Below are 20,683 nucleotides of genomic sequence, written 5' to 3'. Positions count from 1 at the left end.
ATGAGGAGGAACTTCTTCACTTTGAGGGTGGCAGAGCACTGGCACAGGCTGCCCAGAGAGGTGGTGGAGTCTCCAACTCTGGAGACATTCAAAACCTGCCTGGACACATTGCTGTGCCACCTGCTGTAGGTGACCCTGCTCTGGTAGGGGAGTTGGACTAGATGATCTCCAGAGGTCCCTTCCAACCCTAAGATTCTATGATTCTATAACAATAAAATAGCCTCATTTGATTAGTATTATCTTTATAATAGTGCTGGTTCTTACTTTGCAAAATATAGTTCTTTTGCATCTGCACGACACATATGCACACACAGGCAAACACAAACATAAGCCCATTATGAAATTTTCCATTCAGACCCCCACCATCCTAAAAGCATGAAAGCTGCCATTAGCCTAAAACTCTGATTGCAGTTAAGAAAAGTCATCATTTAACTTTGGTATCAGTGCTCTGTTTAATACCGATTGCTGCATATACTGATTCTAGCTTCCTGTTAACTTTGGCTTAAGGTTAAAGAAAGTATTTTTGCCTTCATGTGTGTAATTATACAGCATGATTCTGTTTATGATAGTACTTTTTTTGAGAAGTATCAAGCTAGATTCTCATAAGGTATGTATGTACATGAGATGAGAAACTGGCCTCATATTCTTATCAATATAAGTCTACGAGTAGTATACAGACCCATACTATGTATAGAAAGTTTTCCCATATAACAAACACCAAAAAAATAGAAAAAGACTGTGCATATCATTAGTGTACTTTTGGTCACTAAGTTATTGAGGATTTTGCCATTACTGAAGACAGGACACTAAACTAGGTAGATCAGAAATCCGAACACACAAACTACATTTTTATTGTCCTTATTGATAATTATACTACATGGGTATTTCACACAATATGACAAGTGGTATGGTGAATATAATTTATTTTTTTTTTAAAGGATATGAAATACTTTGCAGATTAAGCAAGCCAGTATAAATGACGCTGTAAATACACAGCTGAGCGTAGATTATACTAGTTTTACCTCCTGAATGCCCCAGACCCAAGCCCTTTTTGGAGTTCTTAGTTTACAAACACAGATTAAGCACAATCAATTCACCCCACATCTAGGTGTGCATACTCTTTTCCCTCCCTCCCACCAAACGGTGGTCTTCATAAATTACTGAAATGCATTTTTAAGATGTATTTTTTTTTTTTTAGAGTTTTAAGGACATTCAAGTAAAAGACTTACATGCGAAAGTTTGTTTGGTGACTCCTTGCCACTGCCTTCTTTCTGTAAAGCCCGGTCTTTGTAGGAGCTCAGGACTTTGGTCGATGGTGCATGCCACTTGGTTTCTGCCATAAATAATTGTGTTTTAATTTCTGAATGCTAAAAAGGTGAGTATACTGCACAAAGAAAAAAGGCACATGGCTTAGCATCAGGTTTCAAGCCTGCACACTCTTTGGAATCAGAGACACGTATCTTTGCAGAATTTCTTAAGATCTAGATTTTCAATTATAATTAAACGAAGTTCAACCTGTTTTTCAACATTCATGAGGCTTTCTGAAGTTCAGGAGTAGTTTGTTCCAAGTATTATCTAAATATCCCACACCATATTCTGTTAGACTGTTGTAGCCATCTCTGCTGAACATTAGATGTTCTTTGCGTATTAAACCTCCACCCTGCATTGTAAAGAACATTTGCTTTTAAGATACAGTGGCTTTTATTACCAGAATGTCTGGTTCCTTCCAAAGTTTCCTCTCGTTCTCTGCCTCCTTCACACTCCAGTGAGCCTGAACCTTGGTGGTGTTCATGGAGCAAAGGGGACTGGCACCTTTTAACATAAGCAGAAAATTAACCTGTTTGGGTTTTTTCCTAGAAAACCAGTTACATGATGAATAACAACACTTCTTACTCTTCAAAGTAAATATTTTGTAAGTGATTTGTTTAAACAATAATCATCGCCCCCCACCAAGCAAGTATGGTAACATTTCCAAACGCTGCATGGAAATACATGCAATTTTTTCAACAGTAAACTGCTGTATCTTAACTGTGAACAGGCCACGAAGACACTGAACTTTAAGATGAAATGCATTCTAGTGGCTATGTATCCAAAGTTTTTTGCCATGGAGGACTATGGTAACGTATGTTTAACTGCTTTATGAACTAAGCCCCACAGAAAGTAACTCTAGTTTTTCAGGTTTTCACATACCAGATTCAACCCTTTTATTGTGCTGCAAAAGTTAAAATTATTTCATAAACCAACACACTAAAATCAAGGTTGCTATTAGAAATAACTGCTGGAAAAATGACACAAGATGCATTTTCATGTGTTTACTGTCTAAAAAATTACTGTAGTTTTATTTGAAGAATTAGCATCTATTTAGCTGACAGATTTCAGTGAGTATTCTGAAATTCCTTGAGAAGTCTCTAAGATATTGCATATATATATATATATGCTACATGGAATATCTTACCCACAAACAGTTATGCTAAAGCAATATCAAACTTACAGACAAGGAGTCAAGCCGATGTTTTCAATATTTACGTTTTTTCTGAAAAGTAGATTCCGAAAGCCAAGTGGCAAGTCTGAAATGCTTTTATATTATGCTATGTAGATACTGCCATAGCTTAATGTTTTATAACAGGAGTTTTTTCGGCAGCTATATTTATACAACAAACTGATAAATTCAAAGTAATTTAGAACAGATGTCTCACATAATATTCTTATAACATGGACAGTATACTGGGGTGGTGTTTTATACGCAGATAACTAACTTCTAAAACTTCAGCACTGAAGGATTAACAAGGATGTGAAAGAACCACCTATATATTGCAACAGCCTTTTAGGGAGAAGAGACACCTGAAAGAGTGCTACTTTTTTGAGGCAAGATGCTAGGGAATGGATGCCACTGGAAGAAGCACCGTAGGAAATAAAACCTTTAAAGACCAAAAGGACAATTTTTTAATCAAATACCTTCCCACTGAAGCAAAATGAGGGGAAATTATTATTTTATTCCAGTTCTGAGTTACTAGCTGATTTCTGGCTTGTTTCTGGGAAAGTAAACCTAAGAACTGTTTGTTATTTACCTGAATCATAAAATAATTTTTTCTGAAGAGTTAAAGCAGTATGGCGTTAAAATTGTATTAGCATACATGTTACACTAAAGATCAGTAAACATGTACGTCTTAAAATAAACTAATAGATTTTGCAAACAAATCTATGATACAGAACATCCACACAAATTTTGCTTCAGAAAGAAGATGCATGGGAGCTATAGCAAGATTTTGAAAATAAATAAATAAATAAAAAATCACCAATACCCATCATATCCCACTTGCTGTCTCCACTGGCTGCTCCCACTGGGCCCTGGGTCACTGGAGGAGGACTGGTTGCTTGGAGAACTTCTGTAATGTTAACTAGAGTCATTAACAGTGCACTGACGCATTTGTGGAGTTTTAGATTTGAGCTGGGCTATGATCATTTTATAAAATACATTCATTTTTACAAATAATGTACATGCAGTATAAGCACTTAAACATACTCATTTTGGGAATTTACAGGTCTACCATAGTTTCACAAAACTTAAACAAGTGTTTTTAAAATATATTATTTATTTCATCACTAATAAAATATTTCCTAGTGAATATATAAAAAAGGCACAAAAAGAGAAAGACTAAGTGCCAGATCCTAATTTTCTTACATCTAGCTTTACTTCTGACCAAGTGGGATTACTCAGGAGTCAGAGCAGCCGGATTAGGTCTCTAAATTGACATATAGGAAGCTCTCATGATGGATCTAACTAACACGCTTTGCATGTATTCCAGTTTTCAACACAGTAATTTAGAAGAGGTAATACCAATACTTTTCTATTTTATTATTTCTTTGACATAGAAAAGCAGTAAGAAAACATTTTCCTGCATAGTGTTATTTTGTACTTATTATTAAGCTTTCGAGTCTCATGTCTTAACAATGTCTCTAATTACTTTTCTTGGATTCACAGACAGTTAAAACGCAGTGTTCAAATTTGGTTTTGATCACCCTCCTCTCCTTCACTTCTGTGCGTATCAGTCCATAACTACAACACAACTTCCCTCCATGACACTACCTTGGAAGTCCCTGTATTTCCCTTCTTTTTTCATATTACGGTTTTTGAGGTTTTTTTAGAGGCTATATGTAGAAATGAACGTATGTACTCAGGAAAGAGGTGAAAAGAGGTAGCTTTGGATTTATGCACAATACTTTCCCAAAGACGTGACATTCAATAAGCAACTTTACTGTTCAGCTGGAAAATTTTAAAGACATTAGCTATTATGTTTTGTCTAGCAGCCAAACATATATACAATAAGTAGATCTCATGGCGCCTACTTTTTAAGCATGTCTCTCTGGTAAGTATTGTCAGGAATGAGCCTCTCTCAATCAAGTGAAACAGTCTACAGGCAGCAGTTGAATTCAGTTGCACGCTCTTGCTTCTTACCACCAAGAACTCTGCATTTCCTGCACAGCTTAAGTGATCCGGCATTAAGGAATGGGTAACTTATGATCCCATGTGTTTCCAGCCTCCAGAGTGATGTTTAAGCCATTGTCCTCAAAACTGGGACGCTGGTTTATACTGTCCCAGGCTGAAGAATGTCTAGATCCCAAGCCTCCCATTTGCTGCACAAGTGCCTAGCCATTAGCCTACTGAACAAAAGGTGGCTACAAAAGCAGAACTACAGAAATCCAGTCAGTGAATGCCTCACAGAGTTCCTTTACAGAGGAGTTGCAGCTGCCTGCTCTCAGGAATGGATTCCAGACTCCAAGTGAAAGGACACACTCGCCTACAAGTGTAACTCAAGGACTAAAGTAGACGGAGACTTCTTGGTGTGAAAAACCAGAGGAGCAAGTCTGACTGAAGCTTCACTCTCAGGCACTCTCTATAAGCAGCTGTCACAGAATTAGGCATTTTGTAGAAAGAGGAGTAGAGCTTGTATTTCTTAGTGACTAATATGATTCACATAAAAACATTTAGATTGCCTTCTCAAAGCACTTAACTCTCCTCCGGAACTATACTAGGAGCACAGATGTTCAGGTTCGTTTTAATTTGACCCCAGGGACTGGGCACCTAGCTGGTACACGTCACAGTAGCTGAACTGTTGCTGCGTTAAGTCTTTTACTACATTTAGCCCCCATTTCTGTTGCTTCTTCCTCTTTGTATCTCTAAAAACAACCATTTTATCACTGACTTCAATGTTAGTTCATTTTCAGATCAGTTGCTGTAACTTCCCCATTTTATCAACCTGCTTCTTCCTGCCTGCACTCTTCAACTTGTCGAAATTGATATTGGGTCTCTGACTCTCTAAAATCTCATCATCATTTTCCTAGACTGAGTATACATGTTCACCCTTGCAAGACTACTTGTAAGTACTAATCAACCTTATTTCAAACTCTTTTCTTTTAACCCCATTTCTCTGCCAAGCCATCAACTATGCCTCTTCCCATGTGGAAAGACCTTGCCAATTAGGTACGTTTCTTTTCATGTTTCAAGACCCACTTGTCACAGTTCATCATTTTCCTCTCTTTTCATTATTTATACTCTGTACTATGTCTTCCCCAGAATAGCATTTCTGCATTGTTCTTGTTTTCTTTAAGTGATACAGGAATTTTTTCATGACAAGAGCCTCCGTCTTAGAATTTTTTCCACATGCTTCACTGAGCGTTAGGAGAAGCACAATTTATGATTGCGAAGATTTCTGGAAATGAGTAGTATGTCAGAAAGCTTTCATTTTTTCCCTCTGTATAGGCATACAGCACGCTTAATAAAGCTCTATACATCCTGAAGTATTTCTACATTTGATACATTGTCTTCTTATGCTAGATTTTACCAAGAATTTCAGTAACAAGACATTAGGGAAAGTTTAAGTCCCATAGCGGCATATACATGCTCACAGAAATGTGCTTCTCCTTTTTTCAGGGGTTGAGGATGCAGGTAGGGGAGAAGGAGAATACAAATGGTCATAACTGGGAGTCTGCCTTCCCCAGACCATGATATAGACATATTTTCAAATATGTATCCCTATTACCTGTATACATTTCAAACAATGTAAAAAGTCACTAATTCTTTTCTACTAAATAAGATACTATAGCAATAGTAGTACTTCATGATAAAATCCACAATTTTTTAAAGCTATTTAAGACTAGTATTTTAGATTTTCATATCAACTAGGTATTTTCAACGTGCAGTAGTTTTTCCTTGGAAATTAAAACTACATTGCAAACAAAGAACAGAAGAGTTCTGCTCAAGACCTACTCTTTTCCTAAGTAATTCAAAGGTCTAATTTATTTACAAATTTTTAAATTTAAAAGCAATGTTTTATCTTACGAAGAATTATGATTAAATAGAACAGAGCTAACATTTAAGGATACCATTCCATCATCTAAGAGGTGTTACATATTCAAATCACAAGCTCTACTTTGTTTAATTAAAAGCAAAGCAAAGCATAAGGACTGGTAATGAGTTACAGAACCCTTTGAAACTATGCCAATAGCTTGGTAATGAGATTAAATAATTCATTTTTAAAGGGATGAGTTCATTTTATTTACTCTCATTATTTGTTTAAAGAGGATCCCAAAAGGTGGGGGACAGGACATTGTCTAGATCAAAAAGCCATGAGGCAGCTTCCCACTTCATTGATTTGGGACTAGAGGGAAAGGTTAGCTGTCCTCAGCGGCAGGATCCCCAGTACAGTCCACTTTCACCACAAACAACAAAAGTCACTTGTTTCAAGTAGAGAGAACTGGGCTCAGTGAACGCTCTTTAATACAACCTCAGAATTAAAATTATTGGCAAAACTCAACAAAATAAGGTTTAAAAAATACAAGTATACCAAAGTTCTAGAAAGCAGAGATATCTAACGTAAGGCACGTTAGGAAAAAGACAGGCATTAAAGGGAGAGTATCTTACCTTGCACCATCTGGCAGTTTTCTGTCAAAGGAAGTGCTGCGAGGAATGGCTGTCTGAGCCTGCTGGAGAAGCTGCTGGCACTGCAGTCTGTCAGATGTTCCTAGGATTGGAGAGGCACGAGAGAGGGGCTGCCCAGCGGGAGTCGGCACCCGATGCCAAGTGGTATTCCTTCTGAAAGGGGTTTTATACTCACATGGGGTGCCTTCACTGTCAAGTTTGTATTCCACCATGGGTATACGACAAAGTTCTGAACAACCCCTGAGGGAAAAATAAAAATGCTCATCAGTCTTACTGGAGGGAACAGAAAAAGAAATCTTGCATTCTACAGTCAGAAATATATGCATATTTTTCTTCCGGGTGCCCAAAGGTGTTCATATAGCACTGTACAGCCCTTCCAATGCTTCAAAACTATCATGCCAACCAGGTAGGAAACATTTCAAAATAAAGGATTTGCTCTCATGTGCTCAAAGGTTTTTGAACTCCCTCCTTGTCCTTCAAAAAGGAAAAATATTAAGCTTTTATAAATTAATCCGCAGCTTGAATTTTACATAATAAAAACTAGCAGAAGCAAAGCATTCAGAAGTCAGCAAACATCAGGTTCTTCTGTAATGGCTTTAGTTTGTTTAAATTCCATAAATACAAATAATTTCTTAATGTAAAAATTAACATATTCCAGAATTACAAAACACGTTTGCTGCTTTGCAGCAAACTAAACGTTTCTTGGTGGTATTGAGAACTTTCCTTTAGAATCCCGCCTTGTCCCCACCCAATGACAGAGCATACACACTGCGACGCAAACGATTAAGTGGCATCTAAATATTTTTCTATTTATTTTCAAACTGTACTTTCTAATGTCTCTCTTCCTGGAGGTCTCTATGCCTCTCTATGGTCTCTATGAAAAATGGGGAAGAGGAAGGAAGAGACAAATCAGAAACAGCCTGGCTCACAACCTCTGCCTGAAGCTTACAGTTTGGTTAAATACTAACAGAGTTCCCAGAAAGTGTAAACTCAGGTAAAAGGAGTGACAGTGTTCCCCAAAAGATCGTTTTGCCAGTGGCACATTTACTGTAGACTCAGGCTGGACTTCAATTAAGGGGCACTGTTTCAGAAATTAGTTAATAAAAGCTTCGCACCCACTTTAAGCCAGCACTGATTATCACTGCAGATATTTTATATTCTCACATACCATCTCCATTGTTTGTTTGATAGGCGGCGCACATTAAATTAACGTCTCTAAAGAAAACATCCTAAATAATTCTAAAGCAAGCAGTGCATAAAGTTTAAGTAAGAAATAGTGAAAACTTGCTTCTCTGCCTCAACTACAATTCTGTTCTATCCCTTGAGCTGAATCTTGATCAAGCTTTGCTTTTGTCAAAAACTCAACATTCACCATTTCCAACTAAATTAAAATCACCCAGAGAAAATGTAATAGAGTGTGTGTAAAGTCTTTACAGTCTTAATATACAAAATGTTTTGGCACAAATGAGTAAGCACAAATGTGTGGTTCAAATAAATTGTACAGATTCTCATACATTAAATTACTGGGCCCTGAAGTTTCTGAACCAAACAACAAAATAACATTTTCATTGTGAGCGTTACGGTAAGCAGTTAAAAAACCCCCATATTATAAAAAAGCTAACTATGTTATTCCAGGTTGTTGAAAAGAAGATGAGTGTGCAACTGTAGCAATTATATAGTAGCAACTCTGTATATGCCTACTCTGAGCAAGCCAAATGCTCCAGACTGATGAATTTTATGGTACTAAACAGGCAAACTGTTTATCCTGCAGCATTAAATCTCAGGTTCTGCTTGCACTCAAACACATGAAAAAGGTAAACAACTATAAAATACAGAGGATAAAGCACTGAGAGTGGAGATTAGTAGCCAACGTAGGGTAGAAGACGCTGCAATGATGACGAGCTGAAAAGGGGTCACTAGACTACTCCAAAACGGGAGTCAGAATTCCTGTTTTTTCAAGGCTATTCTGTGATCAGAACTATCGGTATTAAGATCACCAGTAAAATTTGACATGAGCAAACTCTGCTGACAAAGCATAGTTGGACATGCTGGAATTTCTTATATTTGTTTATTTTTACATATATATATATTTTAAATCTAAAGGATTGTGCTAAAACTGTACATCAAAAGAACACTAATGTTGCAAGCTTAAAAACTCATAAGGTAAGAAATTTCAAAGTTATTTTTGTTGCACACGTAACTTTAATCTGTCCTTTTTCTGTCAGTGGAGTAAAACCATATACTTTCTCTTTTGCTTTTAACAAAGAACTCTCTACCTCATTCCATACATATAAAAGACAGCACTGATTGAAGAGATACTACTCAATATATAACCATCATAATGGTTCAATGTGTGTCAGATATTTAGATGCATTTTTCTGCACTGATCTGTGGTAAGAAATTATTTGATGGCTGCATACTTTCACTGGTTATAAAACTCATTTCTTTCCAGCTCCTCTCATCTCACAGCATCAGAGAATTTCACAGAATGATTTCCTGGCTGTAGCTTCCCCGTGGAGGTAAGAAGACCCTAATAGTCTCCTCCCACAGACAAGGAATGGAACTACAGAGAAACCAATCTATAGCCTTCCCTCTGCCCTAAAAAAGGCCACAGTTATTCAGACCACCACTTCAAGCCACTTCAGTTCATTTATTTTTTAAAATTGTTTCACACTTCTGAAAACCACAAAACACATGTTGGGCTCTTAGAATGATGAACACTGTGGAAAGGCTGAGTTAAGCACATTGCATAGAATCACACAAACATTTCTACTGCAGAAGCATACACGGAATATATTTCTCCTCCAGTGCAATACTCAACTGCTTACATTCCAAGACCATTCTTCTCTTCCTAAAGTACCCTGCCTCAATCACTGCCTGCAAGAAATGACAGCATGGTGAAAGAGACAATAGCCTCTATCAACGTCACCTTGATTCATTTCCAGAGCAGGTTCCTGTTATATGAACGTAGAAAGTTCTTAAAGGAAAAAATAGCCTAAGACTGATTATTCAATTAAAGACTTTCATAAAGCTTTATATACAAAACAAACAGAACAAAGAAAGCCCAGATGACACAGCAAGGTTAATATTAGTTTAGTGCACTGCATAATTTTTCATGTGGCCATATATGCAGTTTGCCATTATTTGAACAATTACGTAGGCTATGATTTCAATCATCCTTCTGCCAATTTCTTAGCATCATTTCAGCCCCTTCTTCATTCCTATAGACCTTAAGTGTCAGAAACAAACCACCCCCTCCCCAATTTTAATTATTAGGATTTTAATTTCATAGTTTGCCTTGGTAATTGAGAAAGTTATAGCATGTAACTGCCATTGAATCCCTTATTAGATACCCCCATAAAGTACTTTAAGTGTGGAAAAATAGCCATGGGTTTTGAAGGCAAAAGGGATTGTTACTACTTAGTTTGACTCGGCTTGCTAACTGAATAACTAAAGCATGATATGAAAATAGCAAACAACAAGCTTTCCCACAAAGAATAAGAGTTTAAAATTTTGTAAAATTTTGTGTTTGTTTATGTCATGAAAACGTATTCCTCTGATAAATGAAAAAAAAAATTCAGGACACTCTTCCTGAAAAAAAAAGGCTTACAAAACTACCCTACTTCAAATCACTATACAAATCTAATAATGTTACTTTTAAATTCAAAATAGAGGCCCAACATGACTGAGGTAGCTGCTCCCCCAGAATTTCCATGGTTAAAATGGAACTATTTTATATGGCTTCCTTTGTCACATAGACTTCTTAATTTTAATTTAAAAGTGCCAAACCAATCAGTTCAACATTTATATGAAAAAATTATGCTTCACTGCTTCACAAGCACTGCCTAAAGAACAAATACTGCAGTATACTGAGATATGTAAAGTCATAATCGTAGCTACCTCCTATATCAGAAACAAAGAGAATCAATTACTTCCTGCCTGCGATCCAGTGAGAATCTCCACCCCCACTGTGGTTCAAACTGCAAGTTATCTTGCATGAAAACCCCCACAAAATTAAATGCAATTTCCTATTAAATATTTAATTTTACCATTATCAAACTTCTATTTATAATAGTGATACTTACTCCACTGGATGAAGAATATACACTAGCACTGGTATTGAATGATAGCTTTTAATTTGCTTTTTAATTTAAATTTTTTGATTTTTTTTTAAATTCACTTCAAAGAATATGTAAAGACACATCTATATTTTATGGTCTTAAAAAGATATCTGAATTTATGTTAAACAAATATAGGACATCAAACATCTTTCCCAATTATATTCAATATAACACTTTGAAAAACAGACTCGTGTTATTTATCAAGCAAGTGTGACCAAGTCTTAACCACACATCAGAAATGATAGCACTTCCTGACCCTTCACTATAGTTTGGTATTCATTAAATCAATCCTTCAACACAGAGCACAGGCTCCTACTAATCTCTTTGGTTCAAGAGCCATATTATCGTATAAAAAAAATTTGGTTAATAAAACCTACTCTGCAATTTACACAGAGCATGACTCTACAATACAGTTAGCAGGTCATGACTGCATATTAAAATTTAAGAGTCCACTATAAAAATCTTCAATATTAAAATGTTACTGTGAGGAGCATTATGTTCTGAAATGATTATCAAGCAGTCCATTAAATTTTTCAAGCTATGTTAACCAAACCTTTCAATATTAATTTAAGATTACATATAAAGGTTCTGTAAAAGGCTCTGTGAAGGGCCTACATTAGGCAAGGATGATAGCTGAGAAAGATAAATCTCCACAGAAAAGTTGGAAGCTTTCACATACTATAGTCAGCAGTTTGCCACCTTAATAACTACACAAAAGCTTTCTTTCCAGTTACATCCCACCGCTATCAACTACTAGGTATGACTTCGGTATTTGAATCCCAACTCTCTACAGATATCATGGATCATGAACTATTTGTTAGGGTAATAACAAAACTAGAATACCTGGTTACAATTTAACTTTAGTTAATGTAGCGCAGATGTGAACCACTAAGGAGGATGTAGGGATAGCGAAGTAATCATTGGTGTCCACCAGTTGTATTAACACCGATAAATTATCCCTATCACCATTTCAATACAAAACGTTTAATCTTGCTCAATAAGGAGTCTTTATCTATATCGAGCAGTACAATAAGTAATCGAATTCTTCTAACTCAAACTTTGCGTTTGAAAGTAATCACTTCTATCACAGTGCATGTTTGTTCTTACGCTACAGCAGTTCCCACAAGGTGTCAAAATGCGACTGAGGAGTCATCATGCCATCTATTAAATCCACATAATAAACCAGATTAATTTCACATAATTGTGGAGACTTAACTGAAAAGCAGAATTTAGTAACTTAGTTTTCCTTAGACTCACCATGTAGTTAACTAAGACATACATGCATTTCCCCTTCTCTGACCCTCTGAAGTGCCTCCTGGAGGTAACCCCTAGACTCCATTGACTCCCTACATCAACTCCACTGCAAGCACAAGACATTGGATAAGATTCAAATGGCCTAAGAGAACTCTGGTCAAAAAGTCAAGACAAAAATTCCAAGTTCTAACATCTCAGAAACCTACTAACAGTAGTCACACTGCATCAAAAAAGAAAGAGATGTCATTTGAAAAATAGTGAATCAGTTTTACTTTAAAATAATTTCATAGTACAAGAGATGTATGTGATTGCTTATGGCAACGTCAGATAAGGCTGCTGCCCACTTTATCACTCCTGGCTTAAGGCAAGTGATGACTCTCTGTCAGTCCCTTCACAGAGCTGAAGAGTTGAAGCTGACAATCCCTCCTTTACGAAGGACTCATTGTCCTTCTGATCTTTGTTACTATTCAGTTTTAAACAGAATCTTTGTGTTGGTGAGCTGACAAACAATTTAGAGGCCTCCTAAGAGCCTCTACGCCTGCATTGTTGTATGAAAAAGACAAGAGAAATACAGACAGGATGTTGGATGAAAGGAGCTAGTCAGGAAATAAAAGAGGAGAAACCCCCCGAAAAAACCCAAGGTGTTTGGCTTACTCGTATGATCCGTAAGGCAGTAACAACCCCTGCAGTCTCTGCTGATGGAAACTAGGACACAAGCAGAGCAAGTCTCGTTTCCAAATCCCAGAGAGTAGGAAAACAGCTACATCAAAAGACAACAATTATGGGAAATAAAGGCTTGAAAAGCTATTGGCAAGAAGAAAGAATCAGTGGGAAAATAGATAAATAGGAAAGATTTTTGTGACCTTAATGAGAAAAGCCTTCAAAATTCACCATAAGATTGTAAGATGAAGAAGAGCTGGAAAACCAACAGCTGGGATGTGAAAGTTACATTATGCTCCAACTTAAGAAATGGAAATGACGAGTAACAGAGAGAACAAATGAAGCAGGGGAACAGTAACAAATGGAGATCTAAGTCTTTGAGGTCTGAACAGACCGAGCTCAGAATGAATCCTGATGCTGAAGTGGTTTTAGGATACTTGAGAGACAAGATTAGGAATAAGACCACATATGAGGAGATACAGGAATCAGCCATGAGGAAGTAGTAAGTAAAGATATTTTACATGATACAATCAGTTGAATCTAAAATAAAATGGCAAATATAAAGTTTGGCTCCATAGATATGCCATTTAATGACTCACAAATATAACTTCTTTAACGAACAGAAAAAAAATACCTAATGTGATTCAACAAAAAAGTTAAATACAACAATTGCAGCACTAAAATATCTTTCTAGTTCAGAAATAGCATCTTTGGAACCTGAAAAGGCTTAGAAAGGGAAGAAAGAATAGGAGATTTAACTAACTAAACTACTGCAAAGCGCATCCACAGATTGGTTATTTATCCCTCTGCCAGTCAGATTCATGGGGCAGGTGATATTTTCAAACTTCACATTTCCAGGTTATCAAGAGCCCTTTGTGGCAGTGTGCTCTCCCCTTTCCCCCCCCACCCCGGCTCCTGCTCAAGCCACGGCCATCTGCGGGAAACATTTCATTCTTTACTTCAGTCACAGGAACTACAATATTCTTCACAGCAACTGCCCATAGCAGCAAAAAGACATTTAGTTAATATCTCCTGCCTTCTTTATTTGAGACAACATAAACAAAATCAAGCTACAGATGACTACGAAGACATCATCAAATTTCAGCAGTTGCACACAGCATAGCAATCACCTAGACTGATAATATACCGATCTTAAAATCAATTCAATGAAATGCATTTCCACAGGTGCACTTTAAATTTTGCTGTGTGGAACTTCCACCCAATTCTCTTTTACAAAAGAAAATGACAGATTGATCATGCTTCTCATAAAGAAAGATAAAACTCCTCAAGCATACTTTAAGTGGTTACATCTATATTTTACTTCAATTGATGGACCAAATGAACTATTTGAAGTCCGGGAGTTTCTGAGACCTGAGATTTAGTATCCAAATTGTAATAACAAATAGCCTAAACCCAACTGACAGTCTCTGTACAGCTCTTGTAAGCCATATTCCATTGATATGAACATGCCAAACACGCTCCAAGGTTTACACCTGCAATGCCTGTCAGCAACAGTACCTGTTAGGCTGAATCATCTGTGCAGGTAAATGAGGTGAATGGCACAAAAGTTGTCTTTTCTCTGCAGAGCACTATTGTAGGTGCCAAATTAAAGATGTTTTAAGTGCCTTTTTCCACTTAAGCGGGACATGCACATGCTGCACAGTCAAAACCTTCCAGAGTTCTTGAAAGTGCCACAATGTTTGCTCACAGGAGTCAGTGGGCAATTTTAGTACCACTATGAGGATGAGGCACATCTTCAAATGGAACAGGGAAAAGATTTCAAAGAATGCTGCGTAAGTTATCTTGTGTACCGAATTTGACTTTTTACTTGGATGAAAAGTACAATAAGCATCAGAGAATTGTTTTCAACTTTACACCTTTTAGTTTATAGCTCTTTTGTTAGACGACTACTGGGTGGAGACCATATGTTACATACATTACCTAGGCGTTCCTTGGTTTTGATGCAAATCAAAATAGAAAAAGTTTCAGCTTCCCAAGGATTATAGTAGCACTGCATACTTAGCCTTACTCTCTTAAGTATGACGAATTTAAGGAAAAATGTTAAAATGTGAATTGTATATACTGGCAAAGGCCAAGTTTACACATCCTTTTCTTTGAAAACTATATTGGGAAGAATAAAGCTCGAAAGAATTTATAGAAAGTAACAGAAAACAATTTTTTATTTTTTTAAACAATAACATAATTTTTTTAAACAACGTCTTTCTTTTATGCAGAAGAAAACCTTATCACTTTGGTTATTTAGAGAAGAGGCAGAGCACATGGTGCACGACATATTAAAGATGGGGAAGAGGGCAGCCCATACCTTATGCCTAAGCTCTGTTGTTTGCTGGTGCTGCCACCCTTCCAAAGGCAGGAATGGTGGCAGAGACTTCACAATGAGGGGGAGAGCCAAAAGGTCTTGCTGGGACATTCACCTTCTACTAGGACTTGCACTTAAACACTACCAGCCTAGCTTAAAATCTCTGGTGCTTAGCAGAGTTGTGACAGAGCTCATTTTTGCCAAGAGTTTCCATCAGGCTACATCACAGTGCATATGTCTCATTCCCTGAATCTAATAATGTTATAAGTAGTATAGTAATTCTGATAGTAGAGGAAGTTATGCATTTTCTAACATTTTCTTTTTTGTTGGGTACAGAGGATTAACTTTTGCAAGTGATGTGGCTTCCAATTCATAACATTATATTTTTTTAGTGCTAGTTCTTTCAGTTACCTCTAAAAAAACACCATAATCAGATATTTGCAGCCTTCTTAGGTTAGTAGCAGGGGTGGTAATTAAAAGCTTTGGTAAATCAAAATTCTGCTTTTACAACCAAAAGTCCAGTTTCAGGTTTTTCTGCTTTAATCCGCCTCAGGTGTTGTTAGTCTGTCAGCATCCTCCGAGCGATTCTGGACCTGACTTCATTCTAGCACAGAAGGCTTAATTAAAAAAAAAAAAAAAACCAACCATAAAGGAATAAAAAAAAAATCTGAAGGCCCTATGAACTGCCCCACCAGCTTATGACAAACACTCTTGGGAGAAGATTTTAATTCCTCCACAAAGTAAACCCTTCCACTTCCTAAAAACATTCTTCCCAAACATTCTATACTCTGCTGGTTATCTGTCACTTAAAAAAAAAAAAAAAGCCCTAGAAACACAATTGTCCAATAAGATCACAATCATTAGGAGGAGCATGCATCAGGACTGGAAAATATAGACAGTCATTATACCTATTTTGTTTGGAAGAATGAGTTTGCAAAGTTCAAGAGCGTAAAACAACCTCAAAAGAAATTCAGTAGTATTTAATAGCCGCCCACAGGCAGTTTCAGTCATAGTTACCAAAATATTTCCATTTTCAAAATTACCTCCATCAGCAGGAAAAAAGTCTGTTACTTGTTCAGACCAACAAGGTGGAAACTACCGCTGCTACATCTCTTACAATGGTTGTACTTGAGCTTCTGTTTCTTGCCCATCCCTCGAAATTTTGCTTAAAGTTTTCTTTGCTTTCTAAACTTTCTAGAAATTGTTTCTTAAGCACTTCTTAAGCAGTTTCTTTTTATGTATAATGGTAGTTGTATTAAGACAGATACTTAGTTTTCAATGTAGTAAGCAAGATTAGAGCAGAATCTACAGTTTAAAATGGATTTAGAAATAGCTGAATTCCTTGATTGGATTTGACTGATTAAGGATATAGTGTCCTTGAGCATTACTGTGACATCACCAGTGAAAGCGAATTAGAATGAACACCATTATTCTGCTGCTAAAATGTATACAATTCTAGCTACTGCACTGCAGTACTAGGTAATATTGACAACAGATGAACAAATCAACAATTGTGAAGGGAAAGACATAGCATAGAAAATAATATGACACAAGGATACTAATTCAGGTTGCTATTGCTTTTGCTTATACTGCTATCAAGACTATAGGTAGAAGGGTATATATCAAGTAATGGAACACATTTATTGAGCAGAATTTTCCTCTGTAATTTCCTAATCACTCTGTAACATTCCTTTGTAAGCACCTTCAATATTCCAAATAGTTTATTTTTATGCTTAAATAAGTTAACACAAGACAGTTTGCAGCAAAAAATAAATTCATCGTTAATAGTTCATTGCTAATATTCTCAGTGTATGCACACTCACGCTTTGTTGGTTTTCTTTTAAAATATAAAGGGCTGATGGACTGAAGATGATTTGTGGGTAAGGTAACAGAAAAAAATCAATTTAAGAACTTGATTAAAGATCTCCACTTCAGCGAGTATTTTTCCAAGGGACTGAGACTGCTTTGGAAACACCCTTGCACACTTGAAACTCATTTTCATTTGAAGCGTATAATTTCCAAGACACTCCATGGCACTCCATTCTGTGTAAACTCACTTCAGAATTTGATCCCAGCAAGGAACCAGTGCTGATAAGCTACCTAAAGAGAAAGTCTTCATTGCTTCGTATTCCTAAAACCCGGCAGACAGAGCTAAGCAGAAACTACCCTTTCAAGCAGTGGAAATCGGCTGATTATGTCAGTAAATGAAAGACAAGCATTAATAAAATGATACATGGGGACTTTTCATGAAACTATGAATTTTTGGGGGGGGCTAAAATTATATTTATATTCTTGTAAATGTATGTCAATTTTTAATCAACAGATTCTTGTAGAAACAAAGATGAATATATTTTTATATCTATGCACTGTGGACAAAAACTTAGTGGGTGAACTTGAAACCCAGATTATGGCATTTAAAGCAAAATTTTTTTTATAAACTACCAACATCTACCCTGAGAAATAAGCCTGAAATACAGAGGAAAAAAAGCCAACCAACTGCCAGAAGATTATATGCTCTGTAGGATGAGTCAAAACTTTCAAGGTACTTATTTCAGCCACCAAACCTATTGTTTTACATGTGTCAAATAGACTGAAGTATCATTTCTTAGAAGAAAATCTCTAAAGCCAGCTGTGAATGAAAGCTATAATTATTGGAGCATACATGTGAAGCTTTCTCCTGCTTTTGAACCATCATTCTTCTAGACATGCACAGTGTGCAGATCAAGGACTGATGGACCCCCGACTCTGAAGGAAATATCTGTATGTCTGGTTTGAGTGTTATTTGATGATTATTAGAGCTACTTGACAATAAAAAAGTTCTCTCCTGATGAGCTGGCACACCTGCCTTAACTGTTGCTCACAGACAGGTTTTGGAAATCACTCACAGAGACCCGATTCTATCTTATATAGCCACATGTAGATTCTCCAAGGACAGTGACATTTCTTGTCAAATGAAGGTGAAATGGACTCTAATTCTCCAGATACTCCTGTTTTACACCCAAAACTACTGTCTGCAAATTTCTGGGTAAACCTGAATACAAGAGAGTACCAGAGAGACATGAATACGCTGGAGCAAGTCCAGCAAAGGGCTACAAAGATGATTAAGGGATCAGAGCATCTGAAACACAAGGACAGGCTGAGAGCACTGGGATTGTTCCACCCAGGAAAAAGGTGGCACAGGAGGGATCTCATCAATGTGTAGAAATACCTGATGGGGTAATGGAGAGAAAAAAATGAGAGAGTAAGATTCTTCAGAGTTGTATCCAGTGAAAGCACAGAAGGCAAGGTGCACAAATTGAAATACAGGAAATTCCATTTAAGTATAAGTAAAATATTTGTTACTGTAAGGATGATCGAACACTGGAACCAAAGGTGTGGGGTCTCCACCTTTGGAGAATTCAAAACCCAGTGAGCATGTCCCTGAGCAATCTGCTCTACTTGACCTTGTTTTGAGCAATGTGGTTGGACTCAAGTATCTTCAGAGGTCCCTTCCAACCTCAACTATTCTGTGTTTCTATGATTTTGCACGGTAAGACATTGCAGATGGCTAAGACAAGCAATTGAGTAGGAGACAGGGAGATGGATTTGCACAAGTTTTAACTAGTAAGTAGCTGTGATAGATTATCTCCTTTCTCCAAACCTCTGGTAATTTATGCCTTTCTGCCTTCTCCTCATTCACCCACTCATTAATATATTTTACAAACAATGTCATAGGTCACATTTGTCAACTGAAACTCTCAGTCTTGTCACCTGATATCTATATTGCTTTCTGTCTCCACTTTTTAGATGATAAACATTGAGAAAAGGCAAGCTCAAGATCCTTTTCAATTTCGGCAAGCAAAATCACTAATCAAGTTTTGAGGATATAATGGGGAAAACGAAGAGCTTTCTGTTTCAGTGAGAAGTTGATGTTTAAGAGAAAGAGGCATTAACAAAGATTTCTTTTTTATACTAGAGAGATGAGGCTGAAAAGAAACATAAATGGTGTTTTTCCTATTTTAGAATAGAAACATAGTTTCAAAAAAATAATTTTCCTTAGTAATTAGTCACATAGTTTTAAAACCCCCAAAAATTTATAAACAAGAACAGCTTTTGCAGATTTTTCCCAGTTTAGTGGCACTTAGTTAAAACTCCTCCTACACATAGACTGAGTGCCATGTATCACACTGATCTGGGATTTTAACATTTTATTTCTAAAAATGTATCAAAGAAGATATAAACAATTCATAAAATATGTATTTTTCTATCAGGGCCCATAAAATACACGTTTTTACCTTCAATATAATAGGATCAGCTCATTAGACTCATATTCTGTAAACAGCTTGGGAATGTATACCAAACAAGTCAGTAAAAATTCATACCCAGAAGCAGATGGTGAGAACAGCAAAGCTAAGCAAAGAGAGGCTTAATTGCAAATTGTATCCAACTAAGCAAAACGCTGGCATTCTACATTCACAGGCATTTTCTTCTGAAAGGAACCCAACGCATCGACATGCAGGTTGAGGCAGGGGAGGGCACTTCTGTGTCATTCATCAGGCCAATGACTACTTGGAGAATTGCCACCAATTAAACTGTATTCGTGTACAGTTGGCACCAACTTCATAGTGCTGCATGCTACGTAAAATTTTATGGCTTGTTGTCTTGCCAAAAGCAACACTTCTAATGTTTTTTCTGTTAAATTAAAAATCAACAAGAGATTTAAAGTTGGCCTTCTACAAGAAGACAAGTAATTCAATTTACTCTAGTACAGTTCTCATTTAGAATGAGCCAAATTAACAGTGCTTAGACAAGGTATGTGAGAAATAAAGTCACATTATTATAAAGTTCAGTTTCTTCCCTACTTCTCTACCTCAAAATATTCAAAAAAGAAGAGAAGAGCAAAAATCTTTTTGTCATCAAAAAGAAACACTGATGAAAGAAAATTGCATTTCATCCCTGAAAACAATGCTACAGTCACTATAGTAAACTTTATTACAGTCTTTTCCTGATTGTGTGTCATTTATTTCATGTTGCAGCAAGATTTCTTTGCTTTAACTGATGATTTCATTGATGTAATTCACTATTTAATATGACTAAATTAGATAACTGTAGAAAGTGAGGAAGATTCTAAGACTTGGTACCATATATGTCCAGAACCCAGTATTTCACTACTTTAGTTAAAATTTCAACATAAGAAAAAATAAAATTTTTTTCAATAGTCAGAGAAACGTCAAAGACAGACAAGGTACAGTTTTCAGAGAAGGATTACTAATTTTCAAATTTAGTGTTAAAATATAAAATTTTCCTGTGGAAGAAAAGAACTCACATCAGCTGTCATAACAGCTCAGTCACGATGCACTACAGTTTACTCCTTGCTCTTTCAAAGCCATATAAAAATAAATTTCACAT

The 20,683-nt window shown here is 36.5% G+C and overlaps 1 protein-coding gene across 4 annotated transcripts in view; it reads right to left on the bottom strand.

Moving 5' to 3' along the window:
* SIPA1L2 (signal induced proliferation associated 1 like 2) overlaps window positions 1-20,683 on the bottom strand; it is a 152,296-nt gene that overhangs the window by 31,111 nt on the left and 100,502 nt on the right. For all 4 annotated transcript variants that reach the window (XM_074580113.1, XM_074580114.1, XM_074580115.1 and 1 more), the window contains exons 11-14: window positions 6,923-7,180; window positions 3,303-3,386; window positions 1,709-1,812; window positions 1,230-1,333 (exon numbers count right to left, since the gene is read on the bottom strand). In XM_074580113.1, the coding sequence (XP_074436214.1) occupies window positions 1,230-1,333; window positions 1,709-1,812; window positions 3,303-3,386; window positions 6,923-7,180 (550 nt within the window). The remainder of the gene's footprint in view (window positions 1-1,229; window positions 1,334-1,708; window positions 1,813-3,302; window positions 3,387-6,922; window positions 7,181-20,683) is intronic.

The sequence above is a fragment of the Larus michahellis genome, chromosome 3, assembly GCF_964199755.1.
Source record: "Larus michahellis chromosome 3, bLarMic1.1, whole genome shotgun sequence".
Lineage (NCBI taxonomy): Eukaryota > Metazoa > Chordata > Aves > Charadriiformes > Laridae > Larus > Larus michahellis.
The sequence above is the reverse complement of the archived record's forward strand: the minus strand, read 5'-3'. Positions and strand labels throughout refer to the sequence as shown.